The sequence below is a fragment of the Apodemus sylvaticus genome, chromosome 10 (genome assembly GCF_947179515.1).
Source record: "Apodemus sylvaticus chromosome 10, mApoSyl1.1, whole genome shotgun sequence".
NCBI lineage: Eukaryota > Metazoa > Chordata > Mammalia > Rodentia > Muridae > Apodemus > Apodemus sylvaticus.
Window position 1 is genome coordinate 94,700,132 of NC_067481.1, and position 19,620 is coordinate 94,719,751.

At 45.9% G+C, this 19,620-nt stretch overlaps 6 protein-coding genes across 10 annotated transcripts in view; all 6 read left to right on the plus strand.

Annotated features, from left to right (window-relative positions):
• LOC127695426 (hemoglobin subunit theta-1-like) overlaps positions 1-8,439 on the plus strand; it is a 49,363-nt gene extending 40,924 nt beyond the window's left edge. For 2 of the 3 annotated variants that reach the window (XR_007979977.1, XR_007979978.1), the window contains exon 4: positions 8,233-8,439. Coding sequence is in view for 1 of the 3 variants with exons in the window: in XM_052197577.1 (XP_052053537.1) it covers positions 3,165-3,188 (24 nt within the window). In the remaining 2 variants the exon portion in view is untranslated. Of the gene's footprint in view, positions 1-3,164; positions 3,204-8,232 lie in introns of those variants that run through there. The other variant, XM_052197577.1, reaches the window with a different exon arrangement.
• The window catches only part of LOC127695429 (hemoglobin subunit theta-1-like), a 55,613-nt gene that overhangs the window by 19,581 nt on the left and 16,412 nt on the right, over positions 1-19,620 (plus strand). The window lies entirely within an intron of this gene.
• The window catches only part of LOC127695425 (hemoglobin subunit theta-1-like), a 39,985-nt gene that overhangs the window by 3,953 nt on the left and 16,412 nt on the right, over positions 1-19,620 (plus strand). Inside the window, exon 1 of one of the 3 annotated variants that reach the window (XM_052197573.1) lies at positions 6,849-7,019. The exons of the other annotated variants lie outside the window; for them this stretch is intronic. Coding sequence (XP_052053533.1) covers positions 6,885-7,019 — 135 coding nt within the window. The 5' untranslated portion in view covers positions 6,849-6,884. Of the gene's footprint in view, positions 1-6,848; positions 7,020-19,620 lie in introns of those variants that run through there. 3 annotated transcript variants of the gene reach the window in all.
• Positions 1-19,620, plus strand: part of LOC127695430 (hemoglobin subunit theta-1-like) — a 39,295-nt gene that overhangs the window by 3,263 nt on the left and 16,412 nt on the right. The window lies entirely within an intron of this gene.
• LOC127695437 (hemoglobin subunit alpha-A-like) lies at positions 4,583-5,350 on the plus strand. Its single transcript, XM_052197591.1, has 3 exons — positions 4,583-4,715; positions 4,821-5,024; positions 5,162-5,350. Exons 1-3 carry the CDS (start codon positions 4,624-4,626, stop codon positions 5,166-5,168), a joined length of 303 nt encoding a protein of 100 aa, XP_052053551.1. The 5' UTR covers positions 4,583-4,623; the 3' UTR covers positions 5,169-5,350.
• Positions 7,539-19,620, plus strand: part of LOC127695432 (hemoglobin subunit theta-1-like) — a 28,494-nt gene continuing 16,412 nt past the window's right edge. The window contains exons 1-3 of the mRNA XM_052197586.1: positions 7,539-7,633; positions 7,729-7,933; positions 8,039-8,227. Of these exons, the coding sequence (XP_052053546.1) occupies positions 7,539-7,633; positions 7,729-7,933; positions 8,039-8,167 (429 nt within the window). The 3' untranslated portion in view covers positions 8,168-8,227. The remainder of the gene's footprint in view (positions 7,634-7,728; positions 7,934-8,038; positions 8,228-19,620) is intronic.

The window sequence follows — 19,620 nt, forward strand, 5'->3', positions numbered from 1 at the left end:
AGAGATACAGTGATGCCCCCAAGGCTGGTCCCTGAGAGCACCAGCCTGGGGAGCACTGAATACAGCTTTTTAAGAAATATGGTCTCCCTCCCCACACATATACACTCTGCATAGCCCCCATTCCAAGCAGGAGCTTCTCAGACCACTGGGATAATTCCTTCTTGTCTACTCCTATGAACGACATCTTTGCCTCACAGATAAGCTGTCCTTATGGAAATGTAGGAAAACACAAGACAAGCTGGAACACACTTAGGCTTTCCTACAGGCAGACATGCACGCACACACATGTACATGTGCACACACACATGCATGCTTGTATTTTCCAAGTAGGAATGTTCCCACTTTTGTGTCTCCCAAACCAGAAAGAGCCAAAATGATATCCTGTAGCTCTCCTCTGTCCAGAGATATCAATCAGATATAATTAAGTACACATAAAGGTGGGATCCTAGGATTGAGACATTTTATAAAATTATAATCGCATCATTCCCCATGCTTCCCTCCCTCCAACCCCTCCCATGAGTCTCCTCCTCAAATTCATGGCCTCTTTTGCTGTATTTTCTCACACTCTCACACACACAACTATATAAACACAATCTGCTGAATCTGTTTAACGTTGCTTGCATGTTTATGATTTCAGGTCTGACCACTTCATATTGGACAAGAAATTAGGGGGCTCATCCCTGAGAAAGACTCATATTCTTGCACTCAACATTCCTTAGCTGCCTGTAATTCTCGGTCAGGAGGGTGGGCTTTAGATTCCCACTTCCACAGTAGCATGACTTTTGATGGTCTTGTTTAGGGTCAGGTCTTGTTTAGGTGACCACATTGTTGACATACCACAGGAGAGGCTTGTCATTTCTAGGAGACTCAGTCTCACAGAGATTTTCTGGTCCCCTGGCTCTCACACTCTTTCCACCCCTTCCTTGTGCAGTGATCTCTGAGCCTTACATCCAGGATTTGTGCTGTAGACATGTCCACTGGGGACGGGCACCTCAGGATCCGACGTCTTCTGTGCTTTGACCACTTGTGGTTTTCCGTAATGATCTTCATGTGTTATACAGAGAAGCCTCTTGGATGAGGGCTGAGACCTACACTTCTCTGTGGGTATAACGATATACATTGAGAATGCACGTAGGAGCTGGGTATGGTGGTAAATCCCTTTAAAACCAGCATTCAGGAGGTAAAGGCAGGGAGATCTCTGAGTCTGAGGCCAGCCTAGTCTACAGAACAAGTTCCAGGACAGTCAAGAGATACACAGATGAACCCTGTGTTGAACAAAAAACAAAACAATAGTTCAGAGTTTGGTGGTTTAATAAATGCAGTACCAGGTTCTCCTGTAATATCCACAGTCATGGTGAGCTAAGTTCCCAGTATAAGGCATGACTCTCCCCCTATTGAGCAGGCTTCCATCCAATTAGCTGTAGGTTACTGCCAAGAATGAGCACCCCACTGCACCCTGGGGCTACCTTGCCATGCTGGTCACAGCTGTGGCCCACAGGTAGGATAGCTCTGTAGAACCATTGGCTGCATGCCTCCCTTGGCAGTCTGCATAGCAACTTTCAGGACTATGAAGGCCAGTCCTCAGTGAGGAAGCCTTCAGGTCAGATCCAGCATGAATCCTCTGCGTCCCAACTCCAAAGTGCAAGGTGTCACATAATTTTAGTCAGAGCAGTGAGAGATCCCTGTCAGTTCAAGCCCTGCCTGGTCTACAGAGCAAGTTCCAAACCAGTGAGACCCTGTCTTAAAAAACAAACAGAGCAGTGAGTATGTGTTTGTGTTCTGCATCCTGGAGCAGCCCAGCAGAGCTTACTGCCTGTGCAGACACAGGCTGGGCAAAGATGCCTCATGCACTGCAGTCTAAGTGCAAGTACAAGATGCAGCTGGTCAGAAGGGAGTCTGCGCTCTGCTCTCAGCACAGAAGCTTCCCTCCTGAGATTCCCCTCTGCTTCCCTGGCTGATAGCAGCATCCAGAACAATTCTGGTCCTGGCTTTCAGGCCACTGGCTCTAGGTTGGCATCTCAGTCTGCCTGGCTATGGTGTTCTGGAATGTGATCTAGCTTTCCAGGCTTTTAGAGGAAGGAGTCAGCCTAAGTTGCACTGGATACAGCTTCCCGGAGGGTGGCGAGGACCACATTCACTAGATTCCTGGCAAAGAGCACACCCTCAATACCTAGGCAGTTTCTTCCTCTCCCTGTGACTTCTTCCTTACAGTTAGTTCACTCATCTTTATTATCTTGCAATTATGTATATGCATGTTTCTATGTATGCTATATGTGTGTGTGTGTGTGTACACACGTATGCGTGCCTATGAAGGTCACGAGTGGGTGTGAAATACCTGGAAGCTGGAGCTGCTGTTACAGGTAGTTTGGATCCACCTCACCTGGGTCTGGGGAACCAAACTCAGGCCCGCAGAAAGGGCAGCAAGCATCCTTCAGTGCTGAGTCACACCTGCAGCCACGTCATTTTTATTTGTGTGTAGAAAAACACATCAGCAATAAACTGAAGTCCAGACAAGCATTCATACCATTCTGTGTTGTCAATAGGGAGAGTCTCTCTGTCATATCTCTCTACCCAGAAAAGGCCCAATAAACGTTGGGGCTGAACCCAGTATCTTCACTAAGTTTAAACAAAGATGAGTCTGAAGGGAAGGAGGGTTGAAGGAAAGGAGGGAGAGAAAGGGAGGGTAGAGGATGGGAGAGAAGGACAGGGAGGAGTGGAGGAAGGATAGGAGCAAGAGAAGATTCCTAAGACTAAGACACCCTTTAAGAATCTCAAGGAGAGTTATGCTGTAGACATATCTACTGGGGACGGGCACCTCAGGATCCGATGTCCTCTGTGCTTTGACCGCTCGTGGTTTTCCGTAATGATCTTCATGTGTTATACAGAGAAGCCTCTTTGATGAGTGCTGAGACCACCAAGGCAAGAAGCAGCAGATATATTCGTCAACACAGCAGGCCACCTAGATAACATTTCCACTCTCATGTCAGCCCAGAGTTCCCTCCTTTTCCATGAGCTACATGAGAACCCATTAACTCTGAGGTGACTGTTGTCTGGGCAGGGGAGTGACCTGGGTTCTGAGGTATTGTTGGTCCTTCACCTAATACCAGAGAACCTCCTTGAGGTAGGTATCAACAGCCACTGACTTATGCTTGCTTTCCCCATAGTTCCTAAGCCCAGCATGCCTGTAAGTATGACCAACAACCTGGTTTATTCACACCTGAGCTTCACACCTCCATGGACAAGCTGTTTGCTGCTGTGAACCTCCAGGTACCATAAACCTCTGACTAGTAACACAGACCTCATTCTTTTGGCTCAAAACCATGTCCAACATCCAGTTCTGCGCCTGCCTCCCTTAGTATGAATAACATATATGTATGCCTGAGTTGTTTCTGTCCCTGACATGCCAACGGATGTATAGTCAAAGTGTCTTGTCCCAGGGACCTTTCTGAAGCTGCAGTAAGGGAGAAGAGCATACAAACTAGATCACAGCAGAACAATTGCACACACCTAAGAGGAAGAAAAGATATGGGGGTAGGGGGAGGGAAGAGAAAAAAAAACAGAAAAAAGTAAAAGAGAATGGATAGCCATTTGGATTCCCCAGACGATTTTTTTTTTTTAATGTTATCTCAGTTAGGGAGTTGGTCCCTCTGCTGTCTCCCTCACCCAAGTCAAGGAAGTTAGAACTGAGGCCCAGGACTTTGCACTGAGCACTGCCTCTGGCTCTTATTGTCTGTTTACTTTTGCAGTGCTGGGGACTGAAGCCAGAAGCTTCCTCAGGCAAAGGGAACAAACACTCTGCTATTCACTTACACCCCAGCTTCTGTCTTATTGTTTGCTTCTCCTAGAAACATGGGGGGTAGGGGTGGGGTGGGGATGTGTTTTCTCTCTGCAGAAGATGACCTTAAATTCCTGGGCTCAAGCAATCCTTCTGCCTCATCCTGCCAGGACCTGAGGCTCCCCATGTGTGACATCAAAGCCAGCCTTCAGCATTTCCTTATCCGTCCCTGGTAGCACTGGGCAGCAAAGATGCAAGACTTTAGGAAGAGTCTGGTGACTGGCTCCTGCAGTTCCCTGTACCCAAAAGGCTGAGCTAGGACAGTCACTTGAGCCAAAGGACTCAGGCCAGTCTGGAAACTAGAACAAGACCTGGTCCCAGAAAAAGTCAAGAAAGGAGGAACCAGGGCAGGAGAGAGTGGACAAAGAGGAAGAGAGAGGAGAGAAGGGAGAAAGACAGGAGAGAGCTCCTCTGTGGGTCACCAGCATCTTAGCCTTTTGTCAGAACCAGGGTGAATCCTGGGGCTGAGGCCAGAAGCAGGGTGTGGGTTAGGAGGGAGAGTGTGAAACTGGGACCCAGCGGGAGGAGGGGCGGGGTGGGCACTGCTCGTTTGTTTTGAGGGATTTGCTTCTCTGCCCAAGGCAAGTCTTCCCAAACACCTGTCATTGGAGGCATAGGAAGGGGTAAAAAGCACCTAGGGGAGACAGAGCCGGAACCTGAGGCTCTTGAGGGCCTTTACAAGCCGCTGAGAACTGCCCAAAGGGCGTATCCCAAGCAGTGAAGGTATATAAGTGCTGCTTATTTCAGGTCCCACAAACTTCTGATTCTGATAGACTCAGGAAGCCATCATGGCTATCTCTGCGGAAGACAAAGCCCAACTCAGGGTTCTCTGGGACAAGGTTGCTGGTCGCGAAGACTACGGAGCAGAAGCCATAGGGAGGTGAGATCAGGACACTGCTCTGTGAGGGTCACAGCATCCAAAACAGACCTGGTGCTCAGGGGGCAGCTCCTAACTGTGCTTTCCTGCACTTCTCTCTCCTCACAGGATGTTCGAAACCCCCCCCCCCACCAAGACCCACATCCCTCACTTTAATCTGGGCCAGGGCTCCCCCCAGGTAGAGCTGCAAGACAAGAAGATAATTGATGCGCTGACCGATGCTGTAAACAACATTGATGACCTCCCGGGCACCCTGTCCGATCTCAGCGACCTGGGGACCCAAGCTTCGTCTGGATCCCCATCAACTTCAAGGTGTGTTCTTGGACCTAGCAGCGGGCATTTGGGACCTGTAGAGGCCTTGAGGTCCCTGTACCCAGGGCAGGGAACATAGAGATTCCTGGGAGTAGAGGCAGCAGGGTGGCTACTATGGACAGACCCTGTCTCTGCAGCTCCTGAGCCACTGCCTGCAGGTGACCTTGGCTAAGAACCTCCCTGAGGAATTCACCCCTGCGGTACACGCCTCTGTGAGCACTGTGTTGACCTCCAAGTATCCTTAAGTTGCCTCCCTCAGGGAGGCCCTTCTTCCCTTCCTTGCACCTGTACCTCTTGGTCTTTGAATAAAGCCTGAGTAGGAAAAAGCCTGTGTGCCTGGTTCTCTGCATCTGCAAAGGTGTCTTATTTGGTGTTGGGAAACCTCTAGTCCGTTTAGCCATGGGGCAGGAAAGACAAGGTCCAGAGCCAAAAGGCACAGCTGGATGCCCACATACACTGGAGACTGGGCATCAGGCAATCCCAAGCCCTCCACTCAGGTAGTGAAGCCCTTAATACCTCTTGGACCTCACTGTGAGATCTACTAGAAAAACCGCTAAATATAAACATAACATGAGAACATGGGTAGACAACAGGTAGCTCAGACAATTTCTTTCTTTCTTTTTTTCTTTGTTTACTTTGTTTCTTCCTTCCTTCTTTTCTTTCTTTCTATGTTTCTTTGTTTCTTTCTTTCTTTCTTTCTTTCCTTCCTTCCTTCTTTCTTTCTTTCTTTCTTTCTTTCTTTCTTTCTTTCTTTCTTTCTTTCTTTCTTTCTTTCTGATTGGGCTTCATGTAACCGAGGCTGGCCACAAACACTTTACATAGCCAAAAATTACCTGGAACTCTTGATCTTCTTTCTTCTACCTCCTGAGTACTGAGATTTCAGATATGTGTCTTCATGCCCAGTTTATGCAGTGCTTGGAACTGAACTAGGATTGTATATGTACATACAGACAAAAATACACATATACACACACACATACATGCATACATACATACATACATGCATATGTACTAATATGACTACCCAAGCATTCTACTAACTGAAGTACATCTGTACTGCCACAAGAGAATATTACTCAGCTATTGACGTCAAAGATGTAAATTTCTTATACAATGTGGCTGATCCTTTAAAAAAAAATGTCAAGTACAAGAAACCAACAGAAGAAAGGTTATAGAATGCATGGCTTCGTGTTTGTAAAGTATCAAAAATGGGTGAGTATTAGGGACAGCAAGCAGCCTCCTGGTTGACAGGACCTTTGGGCAGGGGATGGATGGTTATGGCTTGTGGGCTAGTGGTTCTATTTTGGTGAGTAAGCGTTCTAGAAATGGGTAGTAATGAAAACTACACAACATTGTTGATGAACGTGATGTCACTGACATGTGCACATCAAAGACTGCTAAAAAGCACAAGTCTTCATGTCCCCATACCTCTAGTTCCAGAACTTGGGAGCTTGAACATAGTCACACATAGACACACAAATAACAACAGAATCTTTAATGTAGTAATGATATACTCACCGAGACTGTCATCATTGCTGTGACCACTGAGATATATAATAGGCACCCATACAGCCATTGTCCCCAAAGGAATTTGCCCTATGATCCAGTCATATAATATTTCTCATCCACTTAATTCTCACAGTTCTGAGAATATATGTTTTAAACAGAGTAGGAAATTATTATAGAGATTTTGTGGAGTGGTTTAGGTAGAGCTAGGATCTCCTTATTAACTCTGCTGGCCAGGGATTCGATACAGAGGCCAGGAAGGTCCTGAACTCACGGAGACCCTGTGGCATCTGCCTCCTAATGGTGAGGACTACTCTGTACCTGTACCACAAGCCCCAGATTAAAGGGGGTTTTATGGAGACTGAAATCTCTTTCATTTTCTTTTACACGTGTGGCTGTTTTGGCTGCACGGTTATCTGTGCATCTCTTGTATGGCTGTGGAAGACAGAAGAGGGCTTTGCATCCACTGACCTGAAGTTAAAGACAACTGTGAGCAGACATGTGGGTGTTGGGAATCTAAGCCAGGAACTCTGGGAGAGCTGCTAGTGCTCTTAACTGCTGAGCCATCTCTCTATCCCCTTTAAATGTAGATTTCACTATGTGATATTTAACGAAAAGAGACATGTTCCAGGGGGAAAAGGTGATTCCAAATATGGGTATGGGCTCCTCCAAGGAGAATTACACCAATGAGTAATTTTGAAAAATGAATAAGAAAAAGGGGTCTATGAAGTTTTCTAAGGACTCAGGAGGCAGGATAAGCCATAAGTGGAAAATAGATACCAAAACCCATTGTAATCTGCTAGTACATATTAGATGCCATTGTGCATACAGTATGTACTGTATGGAGAGGGAGCCCAGGGAGACAGAGGGCTGCCTGCCAGGGCTGAACCAGAATCTGGAAACACCTAGGCAACTAGAACGATGCAGCGCGCCCTGGCTGCCTCTTGGGTTTCCGGACGTCTTTGAGCTCAGCCTGGGCACACAGGGCGAGGCCACTCTTCATGGGAAATGGCTTTGTCCCAGGCGGATCGCGGGCTGGTCCTCGCGCTCTGGAAGAAGATGGGGGACAATGTTGGAATCTACGCGACCAAAGCCTTGGAGAGGTACGCCCTCGGGCTCACCTTCCACCAGACTACGGGGCGAAGGCGGGCTCTCCGGACCTCCGGGTCCAGATGAGCCCAACCCTATCTTCCCACAGGACCTTCGTGGCTTTCCCCTCCACCAAAACCTACTTCCCACACTTGGACCTGAGGCCAGGCTCTAGCCAGGTTAAAGCCCATGCCCAAAAGGTGGCCGATGCCCTGACTCTCGCTACCCAGCACCTGGACGACCTGCCTGCTTCTCTGTCTGCTCTCAGTGATCTGCATGCACACAAGCTCCGCGTGGACCCCGCTAACTTTCAGGTGAGTCCTGTGTCTGAGCTCACCTGCGGTTGCTGGAGATGCGCGGCCCTTCGAGGCTCGGCGTGGGCACAGATAAATGCAAGGCGGGGCGGTTCTCTTTCTCAGTTCTTCAGCCACTGTCTGCTGGTGACTCTTGCCCAGAACTATCCTGGAGACTTCAGCCCGCAGATGCATGCCTCCTTGGACAAGTTTCTGGATCACGTGACTTCCGCACAGGTCTCTGAGTATCACTAAACTGAGGATGCAGGATAGTGTACGCTCCAGCCGTGCCCCTTTTCAAGCTCACAGTGTTTGCGTAAAGCTCCCCAGAGTTACACTGCTGTCCTGTATGCAGAGGGGCACAGGAGAAAGGTACACCCAGCCCCAGTTGTCAGAACAACCAAGAGACTGGAACTAGAGCTAAGCTGGTGTCTCAGACCTCAGACCTCAGATGAGAGGCAGCTGTCCATTGGTTTTGTTGTTTCATTTTATTTTTACCTTTGAGATAAATTTCATATGCTCTGCAACCCAGGCTGGCCTCTCAAATCCATACTACAAACTAGGTTGATCTATCACTCCTGATCCTTCTGTTTCACACCTATCTCCAACCCATCCCCCAGTGGCCACCCACCATCTCGGATTACAGGGCATTCCCCACCAGACCTGGCTCCAGGGTGGTTTCTTTTCTTTATTGTATGTATGTATGTATGTATGTATGTATTTAAGATTTACTTATTTTACATATATGAGTACACTGTCGCTGTCTTCAGACACACCAAAAGAGGGCATCAGATCCCATTACAGATGGTTGTGAGCCACCATGTGGTAGCTGGGAATCAAACTCAGGACCTCTGGAAGAGTAGGCAATGCTCTTAAACACTGAGCCATCTCTCCAACCCCTGGTTCTTTTTATGTTTATTTAACCTGTCTGTTTGTGTTCCATGTTGGAGATGGGAAGAAGGGTCTCCTGGGTGCCAAAGTGGCTCCAAGCTGCAGAAAGTGCAACTAACTCGGGAAAGAGACTGGCGATCAGTGAATGAATGAATCAACCTTTACAAAAGAGTAGAAAGAAAGGCTTTATAGAGGACACTTCCAAAGGGTCGTGGGCTGGGTGGTAACTAGAGTCCCACCTGCAGCTGGAGGACGGTCCTAGCACCTTCACACATTCTCAAGCTTCAGAGGAGGCTCAGGGATCGCCACCAGGGAGGCCTATGGCATTGAGTCACACATCCATGTCTTTAGCCTTGGCCATATCAGTTACAGAACTGTGGCTTTTGTCTCTCAGAAAGGTGATAGGTACTGAGGTCACAAGTCAGAATAAGTGACCTGTTCCATACAATGCCCTGCCCCCTTCCAATTGGTCTTTGTTTAACTCTGCTCAGGTCCAGGTGGGTTAGGCCTGGTCCTATTACAAGGCAGTCACCTCCTGGATCCACACATAGGGTTCAGAGCTGGAGATGATGCTGAATGAGGGGATCAGTGGATGTCCAGGACACACTGGGCACCGTCCCACAGAAAGAAATTCAATCAGTGACCTCCTGTCTTCCTAGCCCAGCCATGCCCAAGGTGTGTCTATTAGGGACTTCTCGTGTATGGAGGTCAGTAGTTAAGGCATTGTGTGCCAGACTCAATTTCCCAGAATGAGGTGGGACCAGCACCAAAGCCTGTCCTGTAGAGAGGTGGCAGGGGACCCTCCAACCCTGCCTTCATTGCACTTCAGAGAGGGCAGGAGGTTTTTTCTGGCTGCCTAAAGTCAGTCACATGCAAGGCAGAAAACTGATTTAACCTGCACATTGGCCACCTCTCAGGCTAAGGAACATGCCCTGGACATCCTTAGTCAGACCTTCAGTTCTTACTGGACATGAGACAAACTGTCAGGTATGAGAAAGTGGAAGCTGTGAGGTCACCTCCTATGGCACATGCTTGACACACTTTCTGTGACATGGGAAAAACAGGGACAGAGTGGTCTCAAAATACAGGGGACAAGTGATGGTTCATTATACATGAGACCCTGACTGGGCTAGGCCAGGAGGGAAGAAGAGGATGCACCTTCTGTGAACAGGATGTCGACCTTTCTGTGCCTGGACATTTCTAGAGAACTCTGACTAATGCAGGGAGTAAAACAAACAAACAAACAAACAAACAGAAAAAGACATCTGGGTAGGCTCACCTTCTCTAGGTAGGCCAGCCTGCTCTACAGAGTGAGTTCCAGAACAGTCAGGGCTACACAGAGAACCCTGTCTCGGGGAAAGAAAAAAAAAAAGAAACCAAAAAACAACAACAAAATAAAGCAAACAAAAAACATAGCAAGACCTAAGATTTTTCTCTCACAACATGAAGAAAACATGTTTGGGGATGTTACTGGTGCTAGAGAAGCTTCTCTAAAGTGTTTCCTGGGTCACCAACTCCTCCCCAACAAGGCAACAGCCAAACAAAATAAAAACAAAACAGCTCAGCAAGGACTGGCTGCTCAGACTCCCTAATGAGAGTATAGTGTATGCCCGTCTTTGTATTGAGTATTATACTTGCTCTGAGAGAGTCACAGGTACCAGATTGTTCCAATCCTCGCCCTTCCCTATCAGAGGCCAGGGGTGTGGGTGAGGAGTCCTGGCTGCAGTGGCAGGTGGTGGGCTGGCCCCAGCACAGTGCCCCTGGAACAGCCCCAGCACAGTGCCTTCTTGCTGCTGCTCAGGAGCCAAACAGGTCCCTTTCCTTAGTCCAAGACCGAGCTCACTGCCCCATTCTTTGCATGCATCCTGCCTCCTGGGATCTCCTTCTGGGTTTGCTCTCCTGATGTCAGCAGCAGCCAGAAAGCAGGTTGCCTAGGTCTGGGTCCCTGGCTCTAGGCTGGGATTTGAATACCTGTCCTGCTTGTAGATCTCTAGAGATACAGTGATGCCCCCAAGGCTGGTCCCTGAGAGCTCCAGCCTGGGGAGCACTGAATACAGCTTTTTAAGAAATATGGTCTCCCTCCCTACACATATACACTCTGCATACCCCCCTTTCCAAGCAGGAGCCTCTCAGACCACTGGGATAATTCCTTCTTGTCTACTCCTATGAATGACATCGTTGCCTCACAGATAAGCTGTCCTTATGGATATGTAGGAAAACACAAGACAAGCTGGAACACACTCAGGCTTTCCTACAGGCAGACATGCACACACACACACACACACACACATGTATACACACACACATGTACATGTGCACGCACACATGCATGCTTGTATTTTCCAAGTAGGAATGTTCCCTCTTTTGTGTCTCCCAAACCAGAAAGAGCCAAAATGATATCCTGTAGCTCTCCTCTGTCCAGAGATATCAATGAGATATAATTAAGTACACATAAAGGTGGGATCCTAGGATTGAGACATTTTTTAAAATTATAATCGCATCATTCCCCATGCTTCCCTCCCTCCAACCCCTCCCATGAGTCTCCTCCTCAAATTCATGGCCTCTTTTGCTGTATTTTCTCACACTCTCACACACACAACTATATAAACACAATCTGCTGAATCTGTTTAACGTTGCTTGCATGTTTATGATTTCAGGTCTGACCACTTCATATTGGACAAGAAATTAGGGGGCTCATCCCTGAGAAAGACTCATATTCTTGCACTCAACATTCCTTAGCTGCCTGTAATTCTCGGTCAGGAGGGTGGGCTTTAGATTCCCACTTCCACAGTAGCATGACTTTTGATGGTCTTGTTTAGGGTCAGGTCTTGTTTAGGTGACCATATTGTTGACATACCACAGGAGAGGCTTGTCATTTCTAGGAGACTCAATCTCACAGATTTTCTAGTCCCCTGGCTCTCACACTCTTTCCACCCCTTCCTTCTGCAGTGATCTCTGAGCCTTATATCCAGGACTTGTGCTGTAGACATGTCCACTGGGGACGGGCACCTCAGGATCCGATGTCCTCTGTGCTTTGACCACTCGTAGTTTTCCGTAATGATCTTCATGTGTTATACAGAGAAGCCTCTTTGATGAGTGCTGAGACCTACACTTCTCTGTGGGTATAACGATATACATTGAGAATGCACGTAGGAGCTGGGTGCATAAATCCCTTTAAAACCAGCATTCAGGAGGTAAGGCATGGAGATCTCTTAACCCGTCCAGCGGGTCAGTTATTCCAGGGTTCCGAAGAGGCGCTACCTGCGGGTCAAGAGGGGGGGAGAAGGAGGGAGGCCAAGCACCAAGAAAGACGAGTCAATCTGGGTTTTGTCAAAGCCTCGTTTAATGTTCTGGGGTACACAGGTTTTAAGGCTTTCAGGAGGGGCGTACCCCAAGGCAAGGACAAAGAGGGGCAGAGGTATTCCTGGCTTTTACAGCAGGAGATGAGGAGGTTATCTGATGAAGATACCTGGAGTCGGCGATGTTGACGCAGACAGGATCATTCTGCAGTTATCTCGAGACAATGGCTAAACCAATACCCATGGGAGAGGCTCTTGTTTGCTTTTCTCAGGGCCTTAGCCCTGTCAGCCAAAGTGAGGGTCTCTAATGGCTTCCTACATCTCCTCCTTTTTTCTTTCTTAAGTTGAGGGGTGGCTATGGAAAGAGGGTCGGTGGAGAGCCTGTCTTAGGCTATGTGGTTTTGCCCCCACGTCCAGCACCGCAGTAACTAGGCCCTTTTAGATCCTAGTAGGGCAGGGCCTCTGTCTTAGGCTATGTAAGTTGCATCCACTCCTGGCATCACATCCCACTCCAATGGCTTAATCAGGCCCTTGGTGAGTGTGACGGGCATCCAGGTAGCGGACTCACAATAATCCCGTCATGGAGTCACCCTGCAGCCAAGAGGCAGTGTGCATCTGGCTCGTGGCACCACAATATTTCCCGTCATTGGCTACTCCACAGCTTATGGCCCTCAGCCACTATTAGGAGCCAGAGGTCACCCTCCCTGGCATTGACGTTTCTACCGCTTATGGAACCAAGAAAGCTCTGTGCCTGCAGCAAGTGTAGAGAACTGAAGGCCGATGGTTGCTACCTCCATGTCTGTCAAGGCAGAATCAATCTGTGATTTAACAAAACTGGTTGATCTGTTAAAGGCCCAGGGGCCAAATGACAAAAGAAACAAAAGACCCAGGAGGGGCCCCAAAAGGCTGGAGAGCAAGGTGGAAAGTCAGGGTGAAATCTCAGCATCAGCATATTCTGGCAGCTAGCATGTTCCTTCAGCATCCTGTAGAAAAAACACAAACATACCTCTTCTCTACACTTAGAGTTCCCTGGCATTAAAATTTAAAATTTTTATGGTATATAGAGATGTTATTCTCCCCTTTTTTATTATAAAAATATTGTAAAGTTCTATGGACTTGTTCTATAATATCTTATCTTTGCGAATTATGAGGAATCTCAGTAATATGACTAATATTAAATTGTTAATAAGACATCTCAAATGACTGATTATAATAATCAGTTATAATATTTGTCTTAATCTGATTTAGAACATTTAGTTTTAAAAAATAACATATGTAACAACTAAATTTATATTTTGTTTCTTATGTTAAAATAGTTATAACTAGAAAGCTTGAAAAGCTGTCAATAGTCATATGTATATTTTTGATTAATTTTTTGAATTGTATTTGTACAAACAATTGTAAAAGTTAAGAATTAGTATCATTAAAAGGAAACAACTTTAAGCAATTTGTAAGCCATGAGCTATATATGTATATTATTAATATAAAAATCAAAAGTTTGATTTTCAACATTTTAAAAGAACAGCTACAGCACCCAATTCAATTATCTGTGCTGAAGCAAGAGGACACTCAAAAGAATAAACATGTGATCTAATTATATGAGATTTACTCCCATAGTAGATGTATTTTTATAGGATGCATGTATAAATCTATAACAATATAAAAACATGTATAGAGGCAAATTTTTAACAATTTATCTTTTAGGTAACAATTATTAATTTTGTCAAAAAGGCTAGTCATGTAATAGATTAACAATTAATAATAATTAATTTGATTGTTTAAAATAAGAAGCAAACATTTTATCATTCTCTTAAAACATTCTTTTTTAAAAATATTTTTATGATTTTATTTTGTAACATTTTATTATTATATCAAATCTTTATTGGAGGATGTCAAAATCGTATTTGGAGAGATTTTACATTAATGTTCTCTTTGTTAAGGAATGGAAGTGAACATAAACTGTTGACAAATACTTATGGTAGCTTTCTCCAAGTTATGTCTCTCAATATTTATTTTGCATCTATCTTGAGAATAGCAGAGGCTTAAATGACAAACTTAAAGCAGTGTCTTAGGCAAAATATTTATCTTAACACCTTTTGAAAATCATTTTCTTAAAAACTTTAAAAGCCCATGTTAAGAGCAAGCCATTTCTTGAGGAATAACTTTCTAATGAAATTCTTTTATAGATCTAAGTTTGAACTTTATTTCGAACCACATCTGTATGAATCTGTTAAAAATGTTCTTTTGGCCAGAAACTCTCTAAGTGAGGCCTGCAAGACAAAACTGCATCTCTCAAGCCTCTGCAGCTTTGAGCAGCTTTGAGGAAGCTCTGAGCTTTGTATTAACTCAAATGTAAATCTCCTGATCTGAGTTTGTTATCTCTAAGGCCAGACCTACACCCACCAGGTCCTGTAAAGAGTAACCAGACCCCATTGTATGAAGGTCAAATAACAAAAGGAACCTGTAATATCAAAGCATAACTACAATTTGTTGAAAGCAAAACCCAGTTTTAAATAATCTTTTCTCCTTAAAATTAATGGCAAATATATTTTTATATTGTAAAGTTTGTCCATCATCTTGTGTTTGAATGTATGACTTTGTAACTTATTGAAGAGACATTATTTTAAATCATATTTCTTATAAGTCCAATCTCCAGGCCAAGATTTACACAAAACACCAGGTCAATTTAGAAGCATCTTAGAGGCCTGTATTTCCTGGGTTGTGTCATGCCACGTGTAGCTAGTTAAGATGGCTCTGACACTGAATCACCAGTTTTAAACTAACCTTTTCTTAAAAACACTATACCTTTTAAATTATAACCAATTAATTTATAACTCTATAGCCAAGGTATGTAAAACATTTATACCTTTAAGACTAATTAGAAATAAAAATGAAGCGATCATACAAATCTCATACATTTACACCAAATACATATTTTTTTTCTAGCTGTAACTTCAGAGGAATAAAGCACTTTGAACCCAATCATCATCATGATAGAAATTTTTCTAGGAGAATTAACCATTTCCACTTGTCCAGCTCCTGACCCTTTAAGAAGCAGCTTTTTTTCCAGCAGTCTTTGACTCCTACCTTAGAATGTGAGGCACCTCAAATTAGCCTTCTCTGTGTAAACCACAATTGGCAGGACTGCCAGCAAGATAACGCCTTTTTACCATTTTTTTTTACATAAAACATAAAAAACAACCAATCATTCAGCCAAACAAAACAATAGACAACATGAATTGACATACATATAGACAAGTTTTGGTGCACCAAAGACATACAATAGACAGAGAGGGAACTTGATGTCCCCAAAAGATCCAAATATCTTAACCTAAACTAAGGAGATCTCCAGTAGGTTTCAGAGAGAAAACAGGACGTCTCCCATTTTCTTCTCCTTTCCAGGAGAGTTTTGAAATAGCTTCTAACTATTTCTTTTTTTTTTTTTCTTTTTTTTTTTTTTTTTTGATACTGTGTCCACACATGGAAAAACTGCTTTTCTGCAACTTGCTTTTTCTCTTAAGATTTAATAAGGGGGAAGGAGGATGCCTAGTCGAACACACACACCTGTGGAGAGGGGAGGAGAGCCCAGGAATTTCTCTGCAGTCCAGGTCTTACATGCTGCCCATGAGCAGTTTTTCTCTGGCCGCCTCAGCAGCAGTCTCTGACTTCTACCTGCATGGGTCTCCCCTGTCCATTTTTGCCTAGTCCCTGTCCATGGAGATAGCCCTGGGAGAGCATTTGTTGAGCAATAACCTCATTGGGACTACACATAAGGACTTTCATTTGAGAGTGAATGTCTCTTCCCCAGAGGTTAACAGGCAGACCAGAAACCACGGAGGGCTGAGTAGAGCCAGTATTTCCCTCTGTCCTCCCAAGTCAGCAACTTTGAGCTCTGGAGAGTGTTTTTTTTTTTTTTTTTTTTTTTTTTTTTTTTGATTGTCCAATCCCCTGCAGATGGGTCAGAGAGGCTTGCAATAGGCCAAGCAGGGGGCCAAGCACATTGCGAGATCACAGTAGAATCGGCACCTGAGTCTAAGATGCCCTCAAAGCTTTTACCATTTATTTTAAGGCTGAGTATAGGACGATCTCTGGTGATTGCCTGGACCCAGTTAAGGTCTGAGCGATCTGGCTGAGAGGACCCGCGCTGCATGCCTATCAACGGGTATAGGGTGATGGGCCACGTGGAGGGGCTTGTTTTGGCTCTGGCTTTTTCTAGGCATTTGACTTTGAAATAAATCTTGAAGTTAGAATGACCATTTGTCCTTCGTAGCTCCTTTAAGAGGACTGCTTGCTCTCTGCAGCTTTTCTCCTCCAAGTTGGCTTTCTCCCCAGGGGGTCTCTAAACTTAATGACATATCAGCAAGGGATGGGTCCCTCAGGCGCAGAGGATAAAGAGAAGTTACAGGAGCGGATGGTGGGGACTCAGACCTGTCTATAACGACCAAGGAAGGTTTTGGAGAGTTCTTTTTTAGGGGAAAGCGAGGTCACAGAAGCTGCCCGCGACAAAGGGCAGAGGCAATATTCAGCAGGGTCCTCGTTCGCACTCTGAATGAGCCTCCAGTAACTAAAGAATGTATCAGACATTGGTTCACCTGTACCTGTTTTTAAAATCTTATTAATTTCTTTACCAACCTTATCTCAAGTTAGCGGGTGAATGTCAGGTCCACTTAAAATTAACCAAGGGCATTTCTCATGACAAAACAAAAGAGCTTAATTAAATCTTTTTTCTTAACTCTTACTCCTCTCTCCCTGAATGATTGCTTGATTTCTCCTATGAATCAAGCCTCTTTAGCCTCTTTTTTTTTTTTCCCCCAATGAAAATCGGACGACAATGTTTGGCCACTCACCTGCCCCTCCAGCAACGCACGAGCGATGCGGTCTGTGGGGTCCTTGATTCCTTTTCCCGGGATTTCTCCTCCATCGTCCAGTAGTTGACCGTACTTCGGGTCCCTAGTTCGGGCACCACTGTAACCCGTCCAGCGGGTCAGTTATTCCAGGGTTCCGAAGAGGCGCTACCTGCGGGTCAAGAGGGGGGGAGAAGGAGGGAGGCCAAGCACCAAGAAAGACAAGTCAATCTGGGTTTTGTCAAAGCCTCATTTAATATTCTGGGGTACACAGGTTTTAAGGCTTTCAGGAGGGGCGTACCCCAAGGCAAGGACAAAGAGGGGCAGAGGTATTCCTGGCATTTACAGCAGGAGATGAGGAGGTTATCTGATGAAGATACCTGGAGTCGGCGATGTTGACGCAGGCAGGATCATTCTGCAGTTATCTCGAGACAATGGCTAAACCAATACCCATGGGAGAGGCTCTTGTTTGCTTTTCTCAGGGCCTTAGCCCTGTCAGCCAAAGTGAGGGTCTCTAATGGCTTCCTACAATCTCTGAGTCTGAGGCCAGCCTAGTCTACAGAACAAGTTCCAGGACAGTCAAGAGATACACAGACAAACCCTGTGTTGAACAAAAAACAAAACAAGAGTTCAGAGTTTGGTGGTTTAATAAATGCAGTACCAGGTTCTCCTGTAATATCCACAGTCACGGTGAGCTAAGTTCCCAGTATAAGGCATGACTCTCCCCCTATTGAGCAGGCTTCCATCCAATTAGCTGTAGGTTACTGCCAAGAATGAGCACCCCACTGCACCCTGGGGCTACCTTGCCATGCTGGTCACAGCTGTGGCCCACAGGTAGGATAGCTCTGTAGAACCATTGGCTGCATGCCTCCCTTGGCAGTCTGCATAGCACCTTTCAGGACTATGAAGGCCAGTCCTCAGTGAGGAAGCCTTCAGGTCAGATCCAGCATGAATCCTCTGCGTCCCATCTCCAAAGTGCAAGGTGTCACATAATTTTAGTCAGAGCAGTGAGAGATCTCTGTCAGTTCAAGCCCTGCCTGGTCTACAGAGCAAGTTCCAAGCCAGTGAGACCCTGTCTTAAAAAACAAACAGAGCAGTGAGTATGTGTTTGTGTTCTGCATCCTGGAGCAGCCCAGCAGACCTTACTGCCTGTGCAGACACAAGCTGGGCAAAGATGCCTTATGCACTGCAGTCTAAGTGCAAGTACAAGATGCAGCTGGTCAGAAGGGAGTCCGCGCTCTGCTCTCAGCACAGAAGCTTCCCTCCTGAGATTCCCCTCTGCTTCCCTGGCTGTTAGCAGCATCCAGAACAACTCTGGTCCTGGCTTTCAGGCCACTGGCTCTAGGTTGGCATCTCAGTCTGCCTGGCTATGGTGTTCTGGAATGTGATCTAGCTTTCCAGGCTTTTAGTGGAAGGAGCCAGCCTAAGTTGCACTGGATACAGCTTCCCAGAGGGTGGCGAGGACCACATTCACTAGATTCCTGGCAAAGAGCACACCCTCAATACCTAGGCAGTTTCTTCCTCTCCCTGTAACTTCTTCCTTACAGTTCACCCATCTTTATTATCTTGCAATTATGTATATGCATGTTTCTATGTATGCCATGTGTGTGTGTGTATGTGTGTGTGTGTACACACGTGCACGTGCCTATGAAGGTCACGAGTGGGTGTGAAATCCCTGGAAGCTGGAGCTGCTGTTACAGGTAGTTTGGATCCACCTCACCTGGGTCTGGGGAACCAAACTCAGGCCCGCAGGAAGGGCAGCAAGCATCCTTCAGTGCTGAGTCACGCCTGCAGCGATGTCATTTTTATTTGTGTGTAGGAAAACACATCAGCAATAAACTGAAGTCCAGACAAGCATTCATACCATTCTGTGTTATCAATAGGGAGAGTCTCTCTGTCATATCTATGTACCCAGAAAAGGCCCAATAAACGTTTGGGCTGAACCCAGTATCTTCACTAAGTTTAAACAAAGATGAGTCTGAAGGGAATGAGGGTTGAAGGAAAGGAGGGAGAGAAAGGGAGGGTAGAGGATGGGAGAGAAGGACAGGAAGGAGTGGAGGAAGGATAGGAGCAAGAGAAGATTCCTAAGACTAAGACACCCTTTAAGAATCTCAAGGAGAGTTATGCTGTAGACATATCTACTGGGGACGGGCACCTCAGGATCCGATGTCCTCTGTGCTTTGACCACTCGTGGTTTTCCATAATGATCTTCATGTATTATACAGAGAAGCCTCTTTGATGAGTGCTGAGACCACCAAGGCAAGAAGCAGCAGATATATTCGTCAACACAGCAGGCCACCTAGATAACATTTCCACTCTCATGTCAGCCCAGAGTTCCCTCCTTTTCCATGAGCTACATGAGAACCCATTAACTCTGAGGTGACTGTTGTCTGGGCAGGGGAGTGACCTGGGTTCTGAGGTATTGTTGGTCCTTCACTTAATACCAGAGAACCTCCTTGAGGTAGGTATCAACAGCCACTGACTTATGCTTGCTTTCCCCATAGTTCCTAAGCCCAGCATGCCTGTAAGTATGACCAGTAACCTGGTTTATTCACACCTGAGGTTCACACCTCCATGGACAAGCTGTTTGCTGCTGTGAACCTCCAGGTACCATAAACCTCTGACTAGTAACACAGACCTCATTCTTTTGGCTCAAAACCATGTCCAACATCCA

Bases quoted from the DNA above. Each gene is read 5' to 3' on its own strand.
- LOC127695437 (XM_052197591.1), top strand. From the start codon at position 4,624: ATGGCTATCTCTGCGGAAGACAAAGCCCAACTCAGGGTTCTCTGGGAC. The intron at 4,716-4,820 runs GTGAGATCAGGA...CTCTCCTCACAG, and splicing joins GGAGCAGAAGCCATAGGGAG to GATGTTCGAAACCCCCCCCC.